The sequence below is a fragment of the Pongo pygmaeus genome, chromosome 10, assembly GCF_028885625.2.
Source record: "Pongo pygmaeus isolate AG05252 chromosome 10, NHGRI_mPonPyg2-v2.0_pri, whole genome shotgun sequence".
Classification (NCBI taxonomy): Eukaryota; Metazoa; Chordata; class Mammalia; order Primates; family Hominidae; genus Pongo; species Pongo pygmaeus.
The window spans coordinates 8,405,558-8,426,149 of NC_072383.2; the positions used below are offsets into that span (position 1 = coordinate 8,405,558).

The window sequence follows — 20,592 nt, forward strand, 5'->3', positions numbered from 1 at the left end:
AGGTTACTGCTGTCTTTTTGTTTGTCTGTGCCCTGCCCCCAGAGGTGGAGCCTACAGAGGCAGGCAGGCCTCCTTGAGCTGTGGTGGGCTCCACCCAGTTTGAGCTTCCCGGCTGCTTTGTTTACCTAAGCGAGCCTGGGCAATGGCGGGCGCCCCTCCCCCAGCCTCGCTGCCGCCTTGCAGTTTGATCTCAGACTGCTGTGCTAGCAATCAGCGAGACTCCGTGGGCATAGGACCCTCTGAGCCAGGTGCGGGCTATACTCTCCTGGTGTGCCATTTTTTAAACCTGTCTGAAAAGCGCAGTATTCGGGTGGGAGTGGCCCGATTTTCCAGGTGCCGTCTGTCACCCCTTTCTTTGACCAGGAAAGGGAACTCCCTGACCCCTTGCGCTTCCCGAATGAGGCAATGCCTCGCCCTTCTTTGGCTCACACACGGTGTGCGCACCCACTGACCTGCGCCCACTGTCTGGCACTCCCTACTGAGATGAACCCGGTACCTCAGATGGAAATGCAGAAATCACCCGTCTTCTGCGTCGCTCACGCTGGGAGCTGTAGACCGGAGCTGTTCCTATTCGGCCATCTTGGCTCCTCCTCAGCATACTTTTCGACACCTGGTAAATATTCTTTTATCAAAGACAATCTTGAACTTCTGTAAGAAAGAAAAGGAAAAAGAATTAGAACCAATGGTTTTTTCCTTTAATGAATTGCGTTCTTTTAGAAGATGAGCTGTTGATAAGTTCTTTACTTTGGGGACACTAACTTAGGCTTGTATTTGTTTTTTTTCCTTGAAAACTAGTTTGAATGTAAAAAGTACACATTTTGGCTATAATTAAAATGTCAAGAAATGACAGATGCTGGCAAGGCTGTGGAGAAAAGTAAGTGTTTTTACACTGCTGGAGGGAATGTAAATTAGTTAAGCCACTGTGGAAAACAGTTTGGAGATTTCTCAAAGAACTTAAAACAGAGCTACCCTTCAATGCAGAAATTCCATTAGAGTATATATCCAAAGGAATATGGATTATTACCTCAAAAAGACACATGCACTTATATTTTCATTGCTGTGCTAGTCACCATTGCAAAGACATGGAATCAACCTAGGTGCCCATCAGTGGTGGATTGTATAAAAAAAATGTGGTATATATGCAACATGGAACGCTACATAGCCATGAAAAAAAAGGAATCATGTCCTTTGTAGCAACGTGGATGGAGCTGGAGACCATAATCCTAAGGGAATTAACATCAGAACAGGAAACCAAATACTGCACGTCCTCACTTATGAGTGGGAGTTAAACACTGAGCACACATGGATATAAATATGAAAAGAATAGACACGGTGGATTACTAGTTGGGAGAGGGAGGCTGGGGCAAGGTTTGAAAAACTATCTTTTGGGTACTGTGCTCACTAGCTGGGTCCAATATACTCAATGAACAATCCTACACATGTACCCCCTGTATCTAAAATAAAAGCTGAAATATAAAGAAAAAAGAAAGGGCCTTAATATTTATATAAAAATTAAAATGAGACCTTTTTTTGGTAAAAATAGTTTATGCTGTTGATGTTAATGAGGTTAATTTTTGATAAAAATATATATAATTTTTGTTATGTATTTATGAAAATAATAACCTGTTATTGAGTCAAAGCTTTAATCAGAATCTCACATGGGTCATTGGCCCATAAGAGTTTAATCATTATTCATCTAGATTGGTTTCAACTTCCCAACAACTCAACTCCACTACTTCAAACCCCTGATAAAGGTTAAGGGAAAACAAAATCATTTAGGGTTACCCAAATGAGCTGTCCCACTTCCAGTAATGGTGAACTAGCTTGTTGTAGACCAACTCTTGCACAAAGAACAACTAACAGAACAAAGTCGGCTTCAAAGCATTGGGGAGGTATCATGGCACTGAGGGCTTGGGGCACATGAGGGTACAGATGTGACCGGTGTGGATCCATGAACAATAAACTGCCACTTTTCCCTCCTTCAATTTCTGGATCTACATAATCTCTAGAATCTTGATATAATCCCAGGGACAGAGGATAGTCCCAAGAAAGACTTCCAAGGAATTTCTTATTATCCAGTGGTAATAGGAATCAACAATAACAAAAAACCTAATACATTGAAAATAATGAGATGCTATATGTCTTGTGTATTTGAGGATATATATATATTTAAATTTAAAAATAAATTTTACTGTCGAAAATGCAAACTTGGGGAGGGCAGAAAGATCACAAACAAGGCTGCCACTTCACACCTGGAGGGTTGCATGGCGGCGAGGCAGAGGCTCTCCTCACTTCCCAGATGGTGGGTCGTCTGGGCAGAGGCGCTCCTCACTTCCCAGACTGTGCGGTGGCCGGGCAGGTATTTGAGGATATTTTATATTAATTTGTGTGGACCTCATGTCTGAGTCTAAATATCTCCTAGGGGCAATGTTTGTCACCAGTAATCGATGTAATTGTTTTTATCTCAATTCAGATACAAGAGAATCAAGTTGTGCCTGCTTAGTTCAATCATGGATAGATCCAATCATGGATACCAGTTTTCAAAAGAACAACCCAATACTACTTTTAGGAAAAGGATTTGGTTCATGTTGTTAGTTCACCTCTCACATCTCATTTAGAAGAGATCAGGCCAAAACAACAATTTTCACTTTGTCTCTGTCTACTGGTATACTAGTATATGCTTTTATTTTCAATCTCTAGTAGTTCCCATCTTCTCCATTGCTTGTTTTTGCATTACTCCCTGGACAGGCTCAAATAACTTAATGTTTGTTTGGAGATGTGACCTGAGCCTGCCCACAATTCTGCTTTTGCTCTGATTTAGCATTCTCTCTCCTGATTTTGTTTTATATTATATTATATTTTATATTGGTGTATCTCTTCTTTTTGCCTTTGCTCGTACCATTTCAGCACTCTTGATTCAAAGGCATGCCACTGTAATCTAGAAATTTATACAGGACAAATAAATGGAAAGAAGCAAAGAGAATGGAGCATAGGGTTGTTAATGGTCAAGACCAGAACGTGATTAGGGGAGCATAATAGGAGACAGATGAGAAACAAAGGAGTCTCTAAACTACTTTACCTCCAGATAGCTAAGGAGAATGTATTCTTTTATTGGACCACCAAGTGATTCAATCCTTGGGTTTGTGTTTCTTTGTCTCTGATGTGAACTGGAAACAAATGTTGACATAACCACTTCTTCTCCCTTGTCCTTTTATGATCAAATGCATCTCAAATTAACCATTGGGGAAGTTTTCTGAGCTTTTGTCCTGTTGCTCAATGTCTATTTCATCATTCGCTATAGCTCTAACTATCTTGTCACTTTAAAAATCCCTGTTCAGTTTAAAACCATTGTTGAGAGTTTTTATGGAGGCCCTATTATGAAGGCATGTTTGGTTACGTCATTAGCCATTAGTGATTGAACTCAATCTCCAGGCCTTTTTCTTCCCTGGAGGAGTGGGGCTGAAAGTTTCCATCCTCTAGTCACATGATTGGTTCCTCTGGAAACCAGCTCCCATCCTGAAGCAGTCTTGGGGAACATCAAGAGTTACCTCAGGAGCATAGACACCAGGCTTGGTTAAACTTGTTATGAATAATAAAATACTCTCTTTTCATCTTAAAATTTTTTTTAATGTTCAGCTAGGTAACTATTGTTAACTTTTCTCTTTTGTCTTTTATTGCCCTGGAGCTATTTCAGAAACTTGGAACAAAAAACAAATAGATAACATAAGATGTTTCTTGCACCTTTATTACTCTAGAACATGGTTGAGAAGCTGAGGAAAAAACCCAAACATTATAACCAAAGATGCTCTTATCATCTCTATCAACCAGGAAGTTTTAGGGTTTCAGAAGCTCTGTGATAAAAATGAAATATGCATGTTTCTTATAATATCACAAGTTCAATATTCATAGTAGATTTTCTTGTATACAAGATTGCTCACTTGAGAATGTGGAGCTGTTTGTGATGTTAATAGAATGGTCTACATTTTAGAGACTGCATGTGAGTGATTAAGTATCTCAAAGCCCTTGGGTAATGATTGGAGGAAACCAAAATAACCTTCTCTAAGATAACTGCATATTGTTGAGCTGAAAAAGGTGGCAATGTAGGAGAACATTCTTCCCCTCCTTCTTCTTGCCTGTTGGCAGAACAACAGTTTACAAAGACGAAGGTCTTCCTGCCCTTCTTTCTACTTCTCCCAGCTAAGGATTAGCTCCTTCACGATACTTGTAAAAGGATTTAGAAGCAGATTTTACTCTTCCTGTTAAAATACCTTCCTGTATTTCATTTCCTTTTGGAATCCTGAAGATACTCTCCTTCTTTGTCTTTTCACTATCATCCTAAAGGAAGTAGCTGAAGCCACATTAATATAGAGAGTTTATTTGGGCCAAGGTTGAGGACAGCTACCCAGGAAAACACTTCCAAGTTGCCTTGGGAAGTGGTCTAGAGAACAAAGGAAAGACTGAAGATTTTAAAGAAAAAAGAATGAATCTGAAAAATCATGGAACCATCCCAAATGCTCATCAATCAATGAGTGGATAAAGAAACTGTGGTATAGATATACAATGGCCTACTACTCAGTCATAAGAAGGAATGTATTAACAGCACTTGCACTGACCTGGATGAGATTGGAGACTATTATTCTAAGTGAAGTAACTCAGGAATGGAAAACCAAACATCATATGTTCTCAATGATATGGGGAGCTAAGCTACGATGACACAAAACATATAAGAATGGTACAATGGACTTTGGGGACTTGAGGGGAAGAGTGGGAGGGGGGCGAGGGATAAAAGACTACAAATATGGTGCAGGGTGTGCTGCTTGGGTGATGGGTGCACAAAAATCTCACAAATCACCACTAAAAACCTTACTCATGTAACCAAATACCACCTGTACCCCAATAATTTATGGAAAAATAAAAATTAAAAAAAGAATGAATCAGGAGAGGGAGTGAATTAAAAAGTTACTCATCAGTAAATTATCATTGGTTTACAGAAACCACATTGATTAGTAATCAGCTGTATACTGTTAACTTGTAGGGTTCAGTTAGTCTAGAACCCATGTAGCAAATGGCTTCAAGAGGTAAATTTAGCTCAAGGTGGGAGTGAGGCATGACTCCTGTCATGTCTCTCTCATGAGTCCACTCTGGACTTGATAGTTTCAAGGCACTCACATTCCTCAAATAACAGTTTTTTTTTTGTTTTTTTTTTTCATTCTCAGCACTCCATAAGATTTATGGCTGTTTGTTAACATACTATTTAAGTAAGGCCTGTAAGCCACTGCTGTGAAAGAGATAAATACATTTGAACTGAGTTCTCTCCTGAGTGATGGGTATAACACGCATTGATAAACTCCTGTTTTTTCTCTTGTTTCTCTGCCTTTTGTTTTCAGGAGAGTGTCTCTACTAAGAATCTATGAGGACAAGAAAACAAATCATATTTTCTGTGCTACAGTATAAAATTCATAAAGCCTGTTTCTGATTTTATATCACTTCAGGCTCCCTTTTGCCTAATCAGGGAGATTACAAAATATCACTGACATCTGCCCAATATTAGTCTGGATGCAGTAAGAATGTTTCATCACGTTTGCAGACTGATTTCAGAATGTTTCATTTTGCAGTCACATTCCTTAACAACGTTCATGGGTTTTGTTATTTACTATGTTACCCTTCATATCTAAACCACATCCATTCAATCAGACTTTTGCTTACTTCCTAGGACACTGTTCAACACATGGATTAAGGCTTGCATAAAATAAGTAGCCAATGTAAAGTTTAGTTAGGGAGCACTTAATTTAACGAAGGTCTCTAAATAGATTTCTTTTAGGAGATACAAAATTTTCTATTTTGCATGCCAGAATGAATAGGAATCAGACAGAGAAATTTTATGTTAGAAACTGAAGAAATGATCTAAGTATTCTTGTCAAAGTTCTCATGAATGGTTTTCAATATGTTTCTCAATTCCTCTTTTGTTTTTTTTTAACCCCACGTATCGAAATCACTGGAAACTTTAGTTGTAACTGTGACTTCTTCTTTTGAGGTACACTTAATGTTGGAAGTCTCTTAGTCCTATGAGAGTGTGTAGCAGTTTGTCCCTGAGCTCTAGCTTCTTTAAATGAAGCTGTGTCTCTGGGCAACATCTTTAGGGAGAGAGGTACAAAAGGTTCCTGGACCTTCTCAACACAGGGAGCCTGCATAATGACGCAAGAGCAGCAACCTCAAGGTACAGGTGAGTATTTCCTCAGTTTCAGAGGAAAGTGGAAGTGTGTGGTGAAATAAGATCACCTGGAGAAAAGAAGTAGACAAAGAGCAGATTGAAGAGCTAGTGATTGGACCAATATAGTAGACTCACAGGAATTTGAAAGAAAGAGTAATTCTTCAGAGCCAGAGCCATAAGCACTTGAAAGAATAAGAAAGCAAATATGTTTTGGGAGGTTTGTATCAGATTTTATTGAAAGTTTAGGGAGACAGAAAAGATTTACATGATAGAAGGTAAACGGAAATAACTGATTATTGGATGTCTGCTCTTAAAAGTCTTTTGACTAATTTTGAAATCCAGGAAGCAGTATTCTTTCCAATTACCCTGAGTTTTTTTTTGTACTTGCTTTTCTAATTTTTTTGTAAGAAAAAAGCTTCCCATTTTTAATGCATGAAAATTTGACTTTAGCTTCAACCCTTTGCATGTCCATCAATAATGTTTTAAAAAATTTTTATGAAAATTTTTTATGGATACAAAATAGTTGTGCATGTTTATGGGCTCCATGTGATATTTTGATACAAGAATATGATGTGTAATGATAAAGTCTGGAAAATTAGATTATCCATCACCTCAAATATTTATCATGCCTTTGTGTTTGGAACTTTCCAAATCTACTCTTCTAGCTATTTTGAAATATACAATAAATTATTGTTGGGCCAGGCTCAGTGGCCCACACCTGTAATCTCAGCACTTTGGGAGGCTGAGGTGGGTGGATCACTTGAGGTCAGGAGTTTGAGACCAGCCTGGCCAACATGGTGAAATCCTGTCTCTAATAAAAAGACAAAACTAAGCTGGGCATGGTGGCGTGCGCCTGTAATCCTAGCCACTCAGGAGGCTGAGGCAGGAGAATCACTTGAACCCAGGAGGTGGAGGTTGCAGTGAGCCAAGATTGCCTCATTGTGCTCCAGCCTGGGTGACAGAGTGAGACTCCATGTCAAAAAAAAAAAAAGTTAACTACAGTTGTCCTACTGTGCTAAGGGACACTAGATTTTATGTCTTCTAGCTAATTGTATTTTTGTAGGCACGAAGCAACCCTTCTCTATCTTCTCTTCCTGATTAACCTTCCTGGTCTCTGGTAACCACCATTCTATTCACTACCTCCATGATAAGCTTCCTGGGGATTTTGGCTCCCTGGCCCCCTGGTAACTGCATTTGTTGTCTTCCTGATTGGACAGAGAAAAGAGGCTGGTGGTCCCTGAGACTCTGGTCTGTGGCTGGGATTTCCATTGCACTCCTCAGTGCTTGCTTCATTGTGAGCTGTGTAGGTAAGTTCTTCACTGAGGTGCATTTTCCTTGCTTCCTTTCCCTTGAATATTCCATACAGGTTTCCTAGGATATATTCTCCTTTGCCCCATTAATACGTCAGCTCTTACTTGGAATGCCACACTTTCCTTGATTTCTCCTTTTCCCTTTGTTGTTCTTCCTCTATCTTTTGAAAACTGAATCCTTGTAGATGTACTTTACCTGGTTTTATTAGCATTTTCTGAATCATGGCCTCACATATCCATGTTGTTCATTGTAGCCATCATCTAAGACACCATCTTTCAGGACTGGATTCACTAGTAATTGTGTGTTCCCTGGTCACAAAACTCTTGTGTTGGGAGTGCAGCTCTAATTGCTGTCATAATTGTAATATTCTATATTAGATTCTTTGATTCATGTGCAGATCCTTTCCAATGTGAGAGGAAAAAGTATTCAAAAGAAATGATGTAGATAAAGAGAATAAAATATTTCTTCCCTGTTCTGCTTGCCTCCAAATACATGTCTCAAGTTCATTGTGTGAGAAGTCTTAAAGACCTTTTTCCTCTCTGATTCACAATTTGGATTTCTATTCATTGATAAGGTGATTAAAAATGGTTATTGAATAGTCTGGGAGGGAGTGAAAGTGACTTCCCCTGTCAATCAGGTCGTAGCTATAGTTCCCTCAGAGATTTAAATAAATCTCACACTATTTAGTAAAATACAAATAATTATCACCAAAGTTAGAATCTGTTTTGCTTTTCATAATCAAGTGCAAGAGAGAAGGGGGTTTAAGAATAGTTATTTCATAAAAAGAAACACAAAGTCAGGATCTCAAAACATGAACTAAGAGCGGGGCAGAAAGATTTGACTGTATTGAGCTTTAGTTATAGAAGGACAAAAAAGAAATGAGTGAAGAATCAGATCAGATCCTGAGAGATAAAAGGTCTTGCTGAAAGAGAACATTAACATAAAAGTTAATGTTCATTTGGGATATTAAAAATATTTTTATAAACATTTAAAGTTTCCCCTTGGTGGTTACTTAGCCCATATGTTTATGTGTGGCTACCTGCAGCAAGAATTATTTAGAAAACATCAAAATAACCTGTGTGCTTGCATCAAGGTTATTAAGGCTAAGGAGAAGCAGGCATCCAGTGAGTCAATAAATATTTATTGATGACTTTGTGACAGTTACCCTTGCAGGTGTTTGCGATTAAAAAAAATTATCAGTTTTCACCTTCAGACTTCCTTCTTTTTTTATAATAAAATATTTTTAAATTATTATTTTAAAATTGTGGGTACATAGTAGGTTTATATATTTACGGGGTACATGAGATGTTTTGATACTTTTAAGTTGTGTTTGTGATTAATTGTTGTGGGGAACAGGCAGAATCTCTGTCCAAGAGCATGGAGCCTAAATTTTAGTGATGAAAAGACCAAAAAATTAAATGAGGGCCATATATAAAAAAATAAGATAAATGAATACAAGCAAATAATAATTTGGCATGGTTTTTATGGGGCTTGCATAGAGAAAGAGTGGTGGGGGTCAGAGGTAAGCCAGCACTGTACAGATATAGAGCCTAAGGCTTTATAGCAAAATAATAGATGGACACTCATCCTTCTTCTTCCTTTACAGTAACTTACCATTTTACATATGGTGAAACTGGCAAAAGGCTGTCAGAACTACACTCATATTCAAGTCTCACCTGCTTCAGTGAAGGGACAAAGGTGCCAGGTAAATCTTTAAAATGCTGAAATAGACTTTCTTTTTTCTCAGGGAAAGATCAGGGTTGAGCTCAAGATTGGTGTATTCTATTGTACATTTGTGTGTGTATGTTTTATTAAATCCTCTGCTTGGATATTTTCATAATTTCTCTAAACATACATGTTCATATCAGGCTCTAGACATGCCCCCAAAATAATTCCTTCTTCACACTTCTTGAGCTTGGTAAATATTATAAACCTACATGCATGTAATTTGCTCAGGCCAACCCTGGAAATTATTCATAACAATTCTTACAGTTTTTACATTCCCCTCACCCTCCATCATAAAATAATGTCTTTGATATTTAAGGTTTCCAATTAATCTACCCATCTCCATCCCAAATACTAGCTTTATTCCTGGTCAAATTGGTTCAGGATGAGACTGATGCCTGTCCAAAATATACTGTTGTTAACTTCATATGCGGAGAGTTGGCAGAGTTGAATTTAGGATTATGGTTGGTGTATTAGTCGGTTTTCATGCTGCTGGTAAAGACATACCCAAGACTAGGCAATTTACAAAAGAAAGAGTTTTATTGGACTCACAGTTCCACGTGGCTGGGGAGACCTCACAATCATGGTGGAAGGTGAAAGTCACGTCTCACATGGCAGCAGACAAGAGAAGAGAGAATGAGAGCCTAGTGAAATGGGTTTCCTCTTATCAAACCATCAGATCTTGTGAGACTCATTCACTACCATGAGAACAGTATGGGGGAAACTACCCTCATGATTCAATTATCTCCTGCAGGGTCCCTCCCACAGCACGTGGGAATTATGGGAGTACAATTCAAGGTGAGATTTGGGTGGAGACAGAGAACCAAACCATATCAGTCAGTTTCAAGGAAAAGGGAAAGAGCCTTTCCGTCTGGCGGCAGCCATCACATAAGTCAAGATGGGTGCATACAAGTACATCCAGGAGCTATGGAGAAAGAAGCAGTCTGATGTCATGAGCTTTCTTCTGAGGGTCCGCTGCTGGCAGTACCGCCAGCTCTCTGCTCTCCACAGGGCTCCCCACCCCACCTGGCCTGATAAAGCGGGCCAACTGGGCTACAAGGCCAAGCAAGGTTACCTTATATATAGGATTCGTGTTCTCCCTGGTGGCCAAAAACGCCCAGTTCCTAAGGGTACAACTTACCGCAAGCCTGTCTATCATGGTGTTAACCAGCCAAAGTTTGCTCCAAGCCTTCAGTCTGTTGCAGAGGAGCAAGCTGGACACCATTGTGGGGCTCTAAGAGTCCCAAATTCTTACTGCGTTGGTGAAGATTCCACATAGAAATTTTTGGGGGTTATCCTCATTGATCCATTCTGTAAAGCTATCAGAAGAAATCCTGACACCCAGTGGATCACCAAACCAGTCCACAAGCACAGGGAGATGCGTGGGCTGACATCTGCAGGCTGAAAGAGCCGTGGCCTTGGAAAGGGCCATAAGTTCCTCCACAGTATTTGTGGTTCTCATCTGGCAGCTTGGAGAATGCGCAATACTCTCCAGCTCCACCGTTACCGCTAATATAAGTAAAGTTTGTAAAATTCATACCTAATAAGTAATTTAGGACAGTCAAAAAAAAAAAAAGAAAGAAAAGAAAAAGGGAAAGAGAAGTAAAGTGCATAGTTTTCTTCTCACCCATGTGGAACACTGCTTCAACAACTAGCATTTGAATGAATATTTTCCTGGAAGCAACAATGGGCACCTTAGCTTTTGCCTTCAGAATGCCCTGAAATGGGACAGAGATGGATATTAATTAAATTAACTCCGTATCCATCTGGCATAAGAGACTGTTCATTTGCCCCCTAAGTATATCCAATGTAAATGACCAGCCAAGCTGTTCAATACAACTACTTAAAGTTACAGAAAATCTTATGTGATAAAATACAATTATTTTGTATAATACCATGTCAGCAAATAAAAGTGCTCCAATTTTAACAACATCCTTTCAAATGATCATTACAATGAAAAATAGAAATAAAAGTCCATACACAAAATTTCCATTTTGATTAACGTTAAAAAATAATTGAAATCTACATTGTATCTTCTTCAGTTTGTTTCCCACTCAGTTTTAGTCAGAGTGTGGAGATGTTCAGCTGCATAGGAAGAGCTAGAGTTCCTTCAATCCACCTGCACTCGGCCTAGGCCAGTTATGACTGTTTTGCTTGTCAACCCCCAAAAAGGATTTTGAAAACATATATACTCTCCAATACAGTTTAATTTGACATCAGAATTTTTATCATGCTATAGAAGCAAAAGCTTTAATTTCTGGAACATTGTAAATATTGACTTTAAAAAACAAAAATGTTATTTCTCTTTTAAAATGTATTTACTTGTGTGTAAATACTATTACAAAGTGTTAACCCCCATCATCCATTAAAACAATAATAAACATGTATTGTTTAACAGTTGGATGTTTTACATCATTCTTCTATCCCCTTGAACTAAAATTTACATGATACTTTTCTCATCTGTCAAAATATGTAGCTAAACATGCCTAATATTTTAATTTCCTGTGGACCATTAGGCTTCGAGTGTTATAAAATGCGTTCTGCATTGATTTACTATCATAATTATTATCAGGACACAATATCAAAACATCATAAAGTTATTATAGATTTTGATAAATCATTAATAATTAAGTAAAACTATTGGAAGTCTAAATCTTAATGAGATGAGTGGAACTTTGAAAAAATACTATCAAATGTAATTATAATATTGTTGCTAACATATTCAACACCAATTCATCTCCTATTTTCCAATTTAATGACATTAACTGAAAAATCTTGCTCACCTAAGTCGGTAGATAAGAATGAAAAAGGCTTTCTTTGAATGTCACTCAATTTTGGATATTCTTTCAGCATTATCTGCTTACGATGATATAGTGATCTATTGTCAAAAGTTATTTATAATGGTTTGTAAACTGAGAATTTGATCAGGTTACTCCCAATGTTATTGAAAGTAAAGAAAAGGAAATATTATAGAATAATTTTGCAAAAGATTTATTTCTCAGTCAGTAGTTATTTGCTTTCTCAAAGGTATACCAAAAAGTGTTCTAATAAGGCTTATCAAATGATTATGATTTACACCTGCTACTTTCTACACTTGCAAAGTAACTTGATCAGCTCATTATTCTCAGCATAAATTGAGAGAATAAAATATTATTAATGTTAGCATACCCTTTTGACAGATGCTTTTATTGATCACAGCTGTCAATATTTTTTGTCAGCCTTGGAGCTAGCAATTTCACATGTTCAACTTATAAAAAATGTCTGGTGTATATAGCTCAATTGGCAAAGTCAGTCAAATTTGACTTTCAAAATTCAAATCGTATGTTAATACATACTTTGAGACATATTAAAGCAATCATTAATAATGAGCAGAATGCACAATGAAGGTATATTTCTAAAAGCAGCCAATATGCAAATAATATAGGTATGGTTAATCTATTTTATTCATTTTATAACATTATAAAAGGAAGAATAAGCTTTTTGGTTTTTAATCACTTAATATGTAATGATATAGTTATGTAAAAAATGAATAAAATAGAACTATATGTAATAACATGGATGAATATTAGCAATGCAAAATAAAAAAATAAGCCCAAGAAGATCACATATCTTATAATTGCTGTTTAAAATTTCTTTCTTTTTCTTTTTTTTTTTTTTGAGACGGAATCTCGCTCTGTCACCCAGGCTGGAGTGCAGTGGCAGGATCTCGGCTCACTGCAAGCTCCACCTCCCGGGTTCACGCCATTCTCCTGCCTCAGCCTCCAGAGTAGCTGGGACTACAGGCGCCCGCCACCACACCTGGCTAATTTCTTTTGGTATTTTTAGTAGAGACGGGGTTTCATCTTGTTAGCCAGGATGGTCTTGATCTCCTGACCTCGTGATCCACCCGCCTCGGCCTCCCAAAGTGCTGGGATTACAGGCGTGAGCCACTGTGCCCGGCCTAAAATTTCAAAACAAAACAAATCTAAACAATTTACTATTTAGGCATACATATATATTTGCTTAAATTATACTTAATCAAAATCATATAGATTATAAGTATAATCAAAATATATCAGTGGATTTGTATATGGCTAGCTATGGATTTCTGTAATCCTAGAAGAGTGGCAAACTGGTACTTGTAAGGGGAGAGAACTGCTAATTGTTTAAGATGCTTAAGCATTTAATACTGTGTGAAAATTAGTAATAGGTAACATTTATTGAGCAATTATTCTATGTTAAGCATCTTTTAAAATGCTTTATACATTTTATGTGATTAAGTCCCCCTGTGAAGTTGGCACTATTATTATTTCCATTTTAGAGATGGAATCATTGAGGCTCAAGAAGGTTATGAATTTGCTCAAAGACAAACATGATAAATGGAATTCTAATGAGGCATAATTCTAATTCTCATAACCAACCTGTGAATAGTTACCATTTTGAAAACCTAAGGCTCTGTGGCTTGCCCAAGATTACTGAGCAGAACAGGGTTTCTAGGTTCGTCTGCGTTAGTCATTTAAAATTCTAAGAGGACTTGGTGCTGATAATGTATAAGGGACATGAAAAACAAAACTCAATAGTGACTTTTTTTTTTTTTGCAAAAAAAAAATTGAGGGAAATTCTGCAGGTAAACTTTAGTAAATATTGAGGACTTAATGCTAAAGAATGTTTATTTGAAATCAATTCTAGGACCCCAAATTATATAATTCAGGAAACAGTAAAAACATGAATTAAGAAACTGTCTCTACAAAGCAACCGCAGATCATTAATCTCATTTATCTTATCTTGCACTCACTCTTTTTTTTCACATAACACAAAAATAGCCTGGGGATGTTGCCCAGCTTCTTGGAAGTCATTTGGTTCCAGTTGCTACTTCATTTCCAGTGAGGAGAAGGTTTGGTCTAAGAGTGAGCAGAACTGTGTTAAGATGGGAGCACATTTGGTTGTGTTCAACACAGAAGCAGAGCAGGTACTGTTTCCATTTAAAATTTATTTAATTGTAGAGAAAACACATAACATAAAATTTACTGTCATAACCATTTTTAAGTGTACTGTTCAGTAGCATTTACTATTTTCACATTACTGGGTAACAGATCTCTAGAACTTTTTCATCTTGCAAAACTGGAACTCCCCACCCACTGAACAACTATTCATTTCCCCATCCCTGAAAGCCCTGGCAATCACTCCTCTACTTTCTGTTTCTATGAATTTGACTATTTTAAATACTTTATATAAGTGAAATTATATAGTATTTGTCATTTTTTGAATAACCTATTTCATTTAGTATAATATCCACAAGATTCGTCCATGTTCTCATATATGACAGGACTTTCTTTCACTTTAGGGCTGAATAACATTCCATTTTATGTGTATCTCACACTTGTTTTTTGTTTCTTTGTTTTATTTGATTTCTTATTTTCCAAGTTTCTTGAAGTGTGACTGACCATCAAAAGTAGTATATATTTAAGGTGTACACTGTGATGATTTGATATACAAATATATTGTGAAATGGTTACCATAATCAAGCTAATTAATATATCTATTACCTCATATATTTAGCCTTCTTTTTCTCCTTTTTTGTGGTGAGAACACATAAGATGCCACATTTCCGTTCATTTACTTGTCAATTGTCACTTAGGTTGCTTCCACTTTGCAGCTATTGTGAATAATTCTGCAATGAATGTGGGTGTGCAAATAATCTTTTAGAGTTTCTGCTTCTAATTCTTTGGATATATACCCACCAGTGGGATTGCTGGATCACAAGTTAGTTCTATTTTTCATTTTTTGAGGAATCTTCATACTGTTTTCCTGATGACTGTGCCATTTAGCATCACCAGCGAGAGTACCCAAGGGTCTCACTTCACATTCTGGTCAACACTTGTTATTTTCTGTTTTGCTTTTTGAACAGTGGCAATCCTAATGGATGTGAGGTAATATCTCATTGTGATTTTGATTTGTATTCCTCTAATGATTAGTGATGTTGAGCAACTGTTTTTTTTTTTTGTTTGTTTGTTTGTTTTTTTTTTTTGAGAGGGAGTGTCGCTCTGTTGCCCAGGCTGGAGTGCAGTGGTGCAATCTCAGCTCACTGCAACGTCTGCCTCCCGGGTTCAAGCAATTCTCTGCCTCAATCTCCCGAGTAGCTGGGCTTACAGGTGCCTGCCACCATGCTCGGCTAATTTTTGTATTTTTAGTAAAGACGGGGTTTCACCATCTTGGTCAGGTTGGTCTTGAACTCCTGACCTCGTGATCCACCTGCCTTGGCCTCCCAAAGTGCTGGGATTACAGGCGTGAGACACCTCACCTGACTGGCAACTTTTAAAATGTACTGTTGACAATGTGTATATCTTCTTTGGAGAAATGTCTATTCAAGTCCTTTGTCCACTTTTTAACTGGGTTATTTGTTTTATTGTTGCTCTGTTGGAGGTGTTCCTTATATATTCTTGATATTAACCCCTTACCAGATATATGGCTTGCAAGTATTTTCTTTTATTCCTTAGGCTGTCTTTTCATTAGTTGATTGTTTCCTTTGCTTTGTAGAAGTTTTTAGTTTGATGGAGTTCCATTTGTGTATTTTTTTGCTTTTGCTCCCCATGATTTTGGTTTCATATCCAATACATTGCCAATTTCAATGTCATGAATCTTTTTGCTTATGTTTTCTTCCTGGAGTTTTACAGTTTTAGGCCTTTGTTTAGGTCTTCAAAACGTTATGAGTTAATTTCTTATATGATGTAAGGTAAGCATTCAACTTGATTATTTTGCCTGTGGATATCCAGTATTTCTAGATCCATTTGTTAAAGAGAGATTGTCTTTCCCCATTGTGTGGTCTTGGCACCTTGTTGGAGATTATTTGACCATATATGTGAGGGTTTATTTCTGGACTCTCTATTCTGTTACATTGGTCTCTATGTCTGTCTTTATGCCAGTGCCGCACTGCTTCGATTACTGTAGCTTTGGAAGATATTTTGAAATCAGGAAGTGTGAGGCATCCAACTTTGTTCTTTTTCAAGGTTATTTTGGCTATTAGGGATTTCTTGATATTCCATATGAACTTTAGAATTTCTTTCTGCAAAAAATAACATTGGGATTTTGGTAGGGATCACGTTGACTCTTTAGATTGCATTTTAACTATATTAAGCCTACCAATCATTAAACATGAGATGTATTTCCATTGATTTGTGTCTTCTTTGGTTTCCTTTATCAATATTTTGTAGTTTTTATAGTGCAAGTGCTTTGCCTCCTTGGTTAAGATTATTTCTAAGTATTTGATTATTTTTGATGCTACTTTATTTATTTTGCATTTTTTTTCCCCCAAGACGGAGTTTTGCTCTGTCGCTAGGCTGGAGTGCAGTGGTGTGATCTTGGCTCACTGCAACCTCTGCCTCCCAGGTTCAAACGATTCTCCCGCCTCAGCCTCCCAAGTAGCTGGGATTACAGGCATGAGCCACTATGCCCAGCTAATGTTTTGTATTTTTAGTAGAGATGGGGTTTCACCATGTTGGCCAGGCTGGTCTTGAACTCCTGACTTCAAGTGATCCACCCACCTTGGCCTCCCAAAGGGCTGGGATTACAGGCGTGAGCCACCACATGTGGCCTTGATGCTACTTTAAATGGGATTATTTTCTCAATTTTCTTTTTAGATTGTTTATTTTTAGTGTTTAGAAATGATACTTTTTTTCTACATTGATTTTGTGTTCTGAAACTGCTGAATTTGCTTATGAGTTCCAACAGATTTTTTGTTTAATATTTAGCGTTCATTACATATAAGATTATGTCATCTGTGAACAGAGACAATTTTACTTCTTCCTTTCTTATTTGGATAATTTTTTTCTCTTCCTTACCAAGTTGCTCTGGCTAGGACTTCCAGTACTATGTTCAAAAGAAGTGATGAGAATAGGCATTCTTGCCTTGTTCTGAATCTTAGAGGAAAAGCTTTTAATTTCTCAAAATTTAGTATGATCCAGGGATGCAAGGATGGTTTAATATCTGCAAGTCAATTAACGTGATACACCATATAAACAGAATTAAAAACAAAAATTATATGATCATCTCGATAGACCCAGAAAAAGCATTTGACAAAATCCAGCATACTTTTGTTATTAAAGCCCTCAGTAAAATCAGCATAGAAGGGACATAGCTTGAGGTAATAAAAGTCATCTGTGACAAACCTACAGCCAACATTATACTCAACAGGGAAAAGTTAAAAGCATTCCCCCTGAGAACAGAAACAAGACAAGGATGCCCACTCTCACCACTTTTATTCAACATAGTACTGGAAGTCCTAGCCAGAGCAATCAGACAAGAGAAAAAAACCAAAGGGCATCCAAATTGGTAATGAGGAAGTTGAACAATCACTGTTTGCTGATGACATGGTTATACCTAGAAAACCCTAAAGACTCATCCAAAAAGTTCCTAGAACTGATAAATGAGTTCAGCAAAGTTTCAGGATACAAAATTAAGGTACACAAATCAGTAGCTCTGCTATACACTAACAGTGACCATGTGGAGAATCAAATCAAGAACTCAACCCCTTTTACAGTAGCTGCAAAACAAAAATATTTAGGAATTTACTTAACCAAGGAGGTGAAAGATCTCTCTAAGGAAAACTACAAAACACTGCTGAGAGAAATCACAGATGACACAAGCAAATGGAAACACATCCTATGCTCATGGATGATTAGAATCAATATTGTTAAAATGACCATATTGCCAAAAGCAGTCTACAAATTCAATGTAATTTCCATAAAAGTGCCACCATCATTCTTCTCAGAACTAGAAAAAAAACCCCTAAAATTCATATGGAATCAAAAAAGATGCTGCATAGCCAAAGTAAGACTAAGCAAAAAGAACAGATCTGGAGGCATTACATTACCTAACTCCAAACTATACTATAAGGCCATATTCACCAAAACAACATGGTACTGGTATAAAAAGAGACACATGGACCAATGGAACAGAACAGAGAACCCAGAAATAAAGCCAAATACTTACAGTCAACATCTTCAACAAAGCAAACAAAAACATAAAGTGGGAAAAGGACACCCTATTCAACAAACAGTGGTGGGATAATTGGCAAGCCACATGCAGAAGAATGAAACTGGCTCCTGATTTCTCATCTTTCACAAAAATCAACTGAAGATGGATCAAGGACTTAAATCTAAGACCTGGAACCATAAAAATTCTAGAAGATAACATTGGAAAAACCCTTCTAGACATTGGCTTAGGAAAGACTTCATGACCAAGAACCCAAAAGCAAATGCAACCTAAACAAAGATAAATAGTTGGGACTTAATTAAACTAAAAAGCTTTTGCATAGCAAAAGAAATAATCAGCAGAGTAAACAGACAACACACAAAGTAGGAGAAAATCTTTGCAATCCATACATCCAACAAAAGACTAATATCCAGAATCTACAACGAACTTGAACAAATCAGCAAGAAAAATGCAGACAATCCCATCAAAAAGTGAGCTAAGGACATGAATAGACAATTCTTGAAAGAAGATATACAAATGACCAACAAACTTAGGAGAAAATGCTCAACATTACTAATGATCAGGGAAATGCAAATCAAAACCACAATGTGATACCACCTTACTCCTGCAAGAATGGCCATAATCAAAACATCAAAATATAATAGATGTTGGTATAGATGTGGTGAAAAGGGAATACTTTTACACTGTTGGTGGGAATGTAAACTAGTACAACCACTGTGGAAAGCAGTATGGGGATTCCTTAAAGAACTAAAAGCAGAACTACCTTTGATCCAGCAATCCCACTACTGGGTATCTACCCAGAGGAAAATAAGTCATTATACAAAAAAGATACTTGTACATGCATGTTTATAGCAGCACAATTCACAATTGAAAAAATGTGAAACCAGCCCAAATGCCTGTCATTTGGCTATAATACTACTCAGCCATAAAAAGAAATGAAATAATGGCATTGGCAGCAACTTGGATGGAATTAAAGACCATTATTCTAAGTGAAGTAACTCAGGAATGGAAAACCAGACATCATATATTCTCACTCATAAGTGGGAGCTAAGCTATGAAGATGCAAAGGCATAAGAATAATATAACGGACTTTGGGGAGTCAGGGGAAAGTGTGGGAAATGGGTGAGGGATAAAAGACTACACATTGGACACAGTGTACGCTGCTTGGGTGATGGGTGCACCAAAATATCAGAAATCACCACTAAAGAACTTATTCATGTAACCAAACACCATCTGTTCCCCCAAAACATATTGAAATAAAAAAAATTGAGTATGATGTTAGTTGTGGGCTTTATATATATGACTTTTATCATGCATGTTGAAATACTTTCCTTCTGTTCCTTGTTTGTTGAGTGTTTTTATTAGTAAAGGATGTTGGATTTTGTCAAATGGGTTTTATGCACCAATTGAGGTAATCAGGTGGTTTTTGTTCTTAATTCTTGTAATGTGGTTTATTACATTGATTTTCATGTGTTGAACAATTTTTATATTCCAGAAATAAATCCCAGTTGGTCATTGTGTTTAACGCTTTTAGTATATTATTAGAGTGATCTGTAGTATTCTGCTGAGAGTTTTTATATCAATATTCATCAGGCATATTAGTCTGTTGTTTTTTCATAGTATCTTTTTCTAGTTTTGATACCAGGAAAATGCTGGTCTCATCAAATGAGTTCAGAAATATTTCCTCCTCTTCGATTTTTTGATATTGTTTCAGGAGGATTAGTGTTAATTCTTCTTTAAATGTATAGTAGAATTCACCAGTGAAGCCTTCTGATTCTGGGCTTTTTTTTTGTTGGGAAGTTTTGATTATAGATTAATTTCTCTACTAGTTATTGATCTATTCAGATTTTTATTTCTTTATCATCCAGTCTTGGCAGGTGGTATGTTTCTATAATTCTATGAATTTCTTCTGTTACCTAATTTATTGGCATATAATTGTTCTCAGTAGTCTCTTATAATCCCTTTTATTTCTGCAGATATTTTGTAATATCTTCTATTTCACATCTCATTTTAGTCATTTGAATCTTCTTTCCTTTTTCTTACTTAGTCTAGATAAGCATTTGTCAATGTCTCCTACTCATAGTTTAGCTCCCACTTATTATGGTGGTGTCTGTTTCTCCCTTCACTTCTGTAACGTTTGTCTTATATATCTAGGTGCTCTGATATTGGGTGCATATATATTTATAATTGCCATATCTTCCTTCTTTCTCTCTTGGGGCAGCTTTTGAGTTAGATTTTATCTGTCTGATATAAATATGGTAACCCACGCTCTTTCTTTGTTAACATTTGCATGGAATATCTTTTTCTTTCTTTTCACTTTCAGCCTGTGAGTGCTTTTGAGCTAACATAAGACTTTTGTATACAGTATATAGTTG

The 20,592-nt window shown here is 37.0% G+C and overlaps 1 protein-coding gene and 1 pseudogene across 3 annotated transcripts in view; both read left to right on the plus strand.

Annotated features, from left to right (window-relative positions):
* The window catches only part of LOC129009591 (C-type lectin domain family 6 member A), a 49,526-nt gene that overhangs the window by 19,038 nt on the left and 9,896 nt on the right, over positions 1–20,592 (plus strand). Inside the window, exons 3-6 of one of the 3 annotated variants that reach the window (XM_054442786.2) lie at positions 5,388–6,223; positions 7,429–7,518; positions 9,129–9,227; positions 14,050–14,195. In XM_054442786.2, the coding sequence (XP_054298761.1) occupies positions 6,193–6,223; positions 7,429–7,518; positions 9,129–9,227; positions 14,050–14,195 (366 nt within the window). In that variant the 5' untranslated portion in view covers positions 5,388–6,192. Of the gene's footprint in view, positions 1–125; positions 6,224–7,428; positions 7,519–9,128; positions 9,228–14,049; positions 14,196–20,592 lie in introns of those variants that run through there. The other 2 variants (XM_063672389.1, XM_054442781.2) reach the window with 2 other exon arrangements.
* On the plus strand, positions 10,117–11,054 carry LOC129009594 (large ribosomal subunit protein eL15-like; annotated as a pseudogene).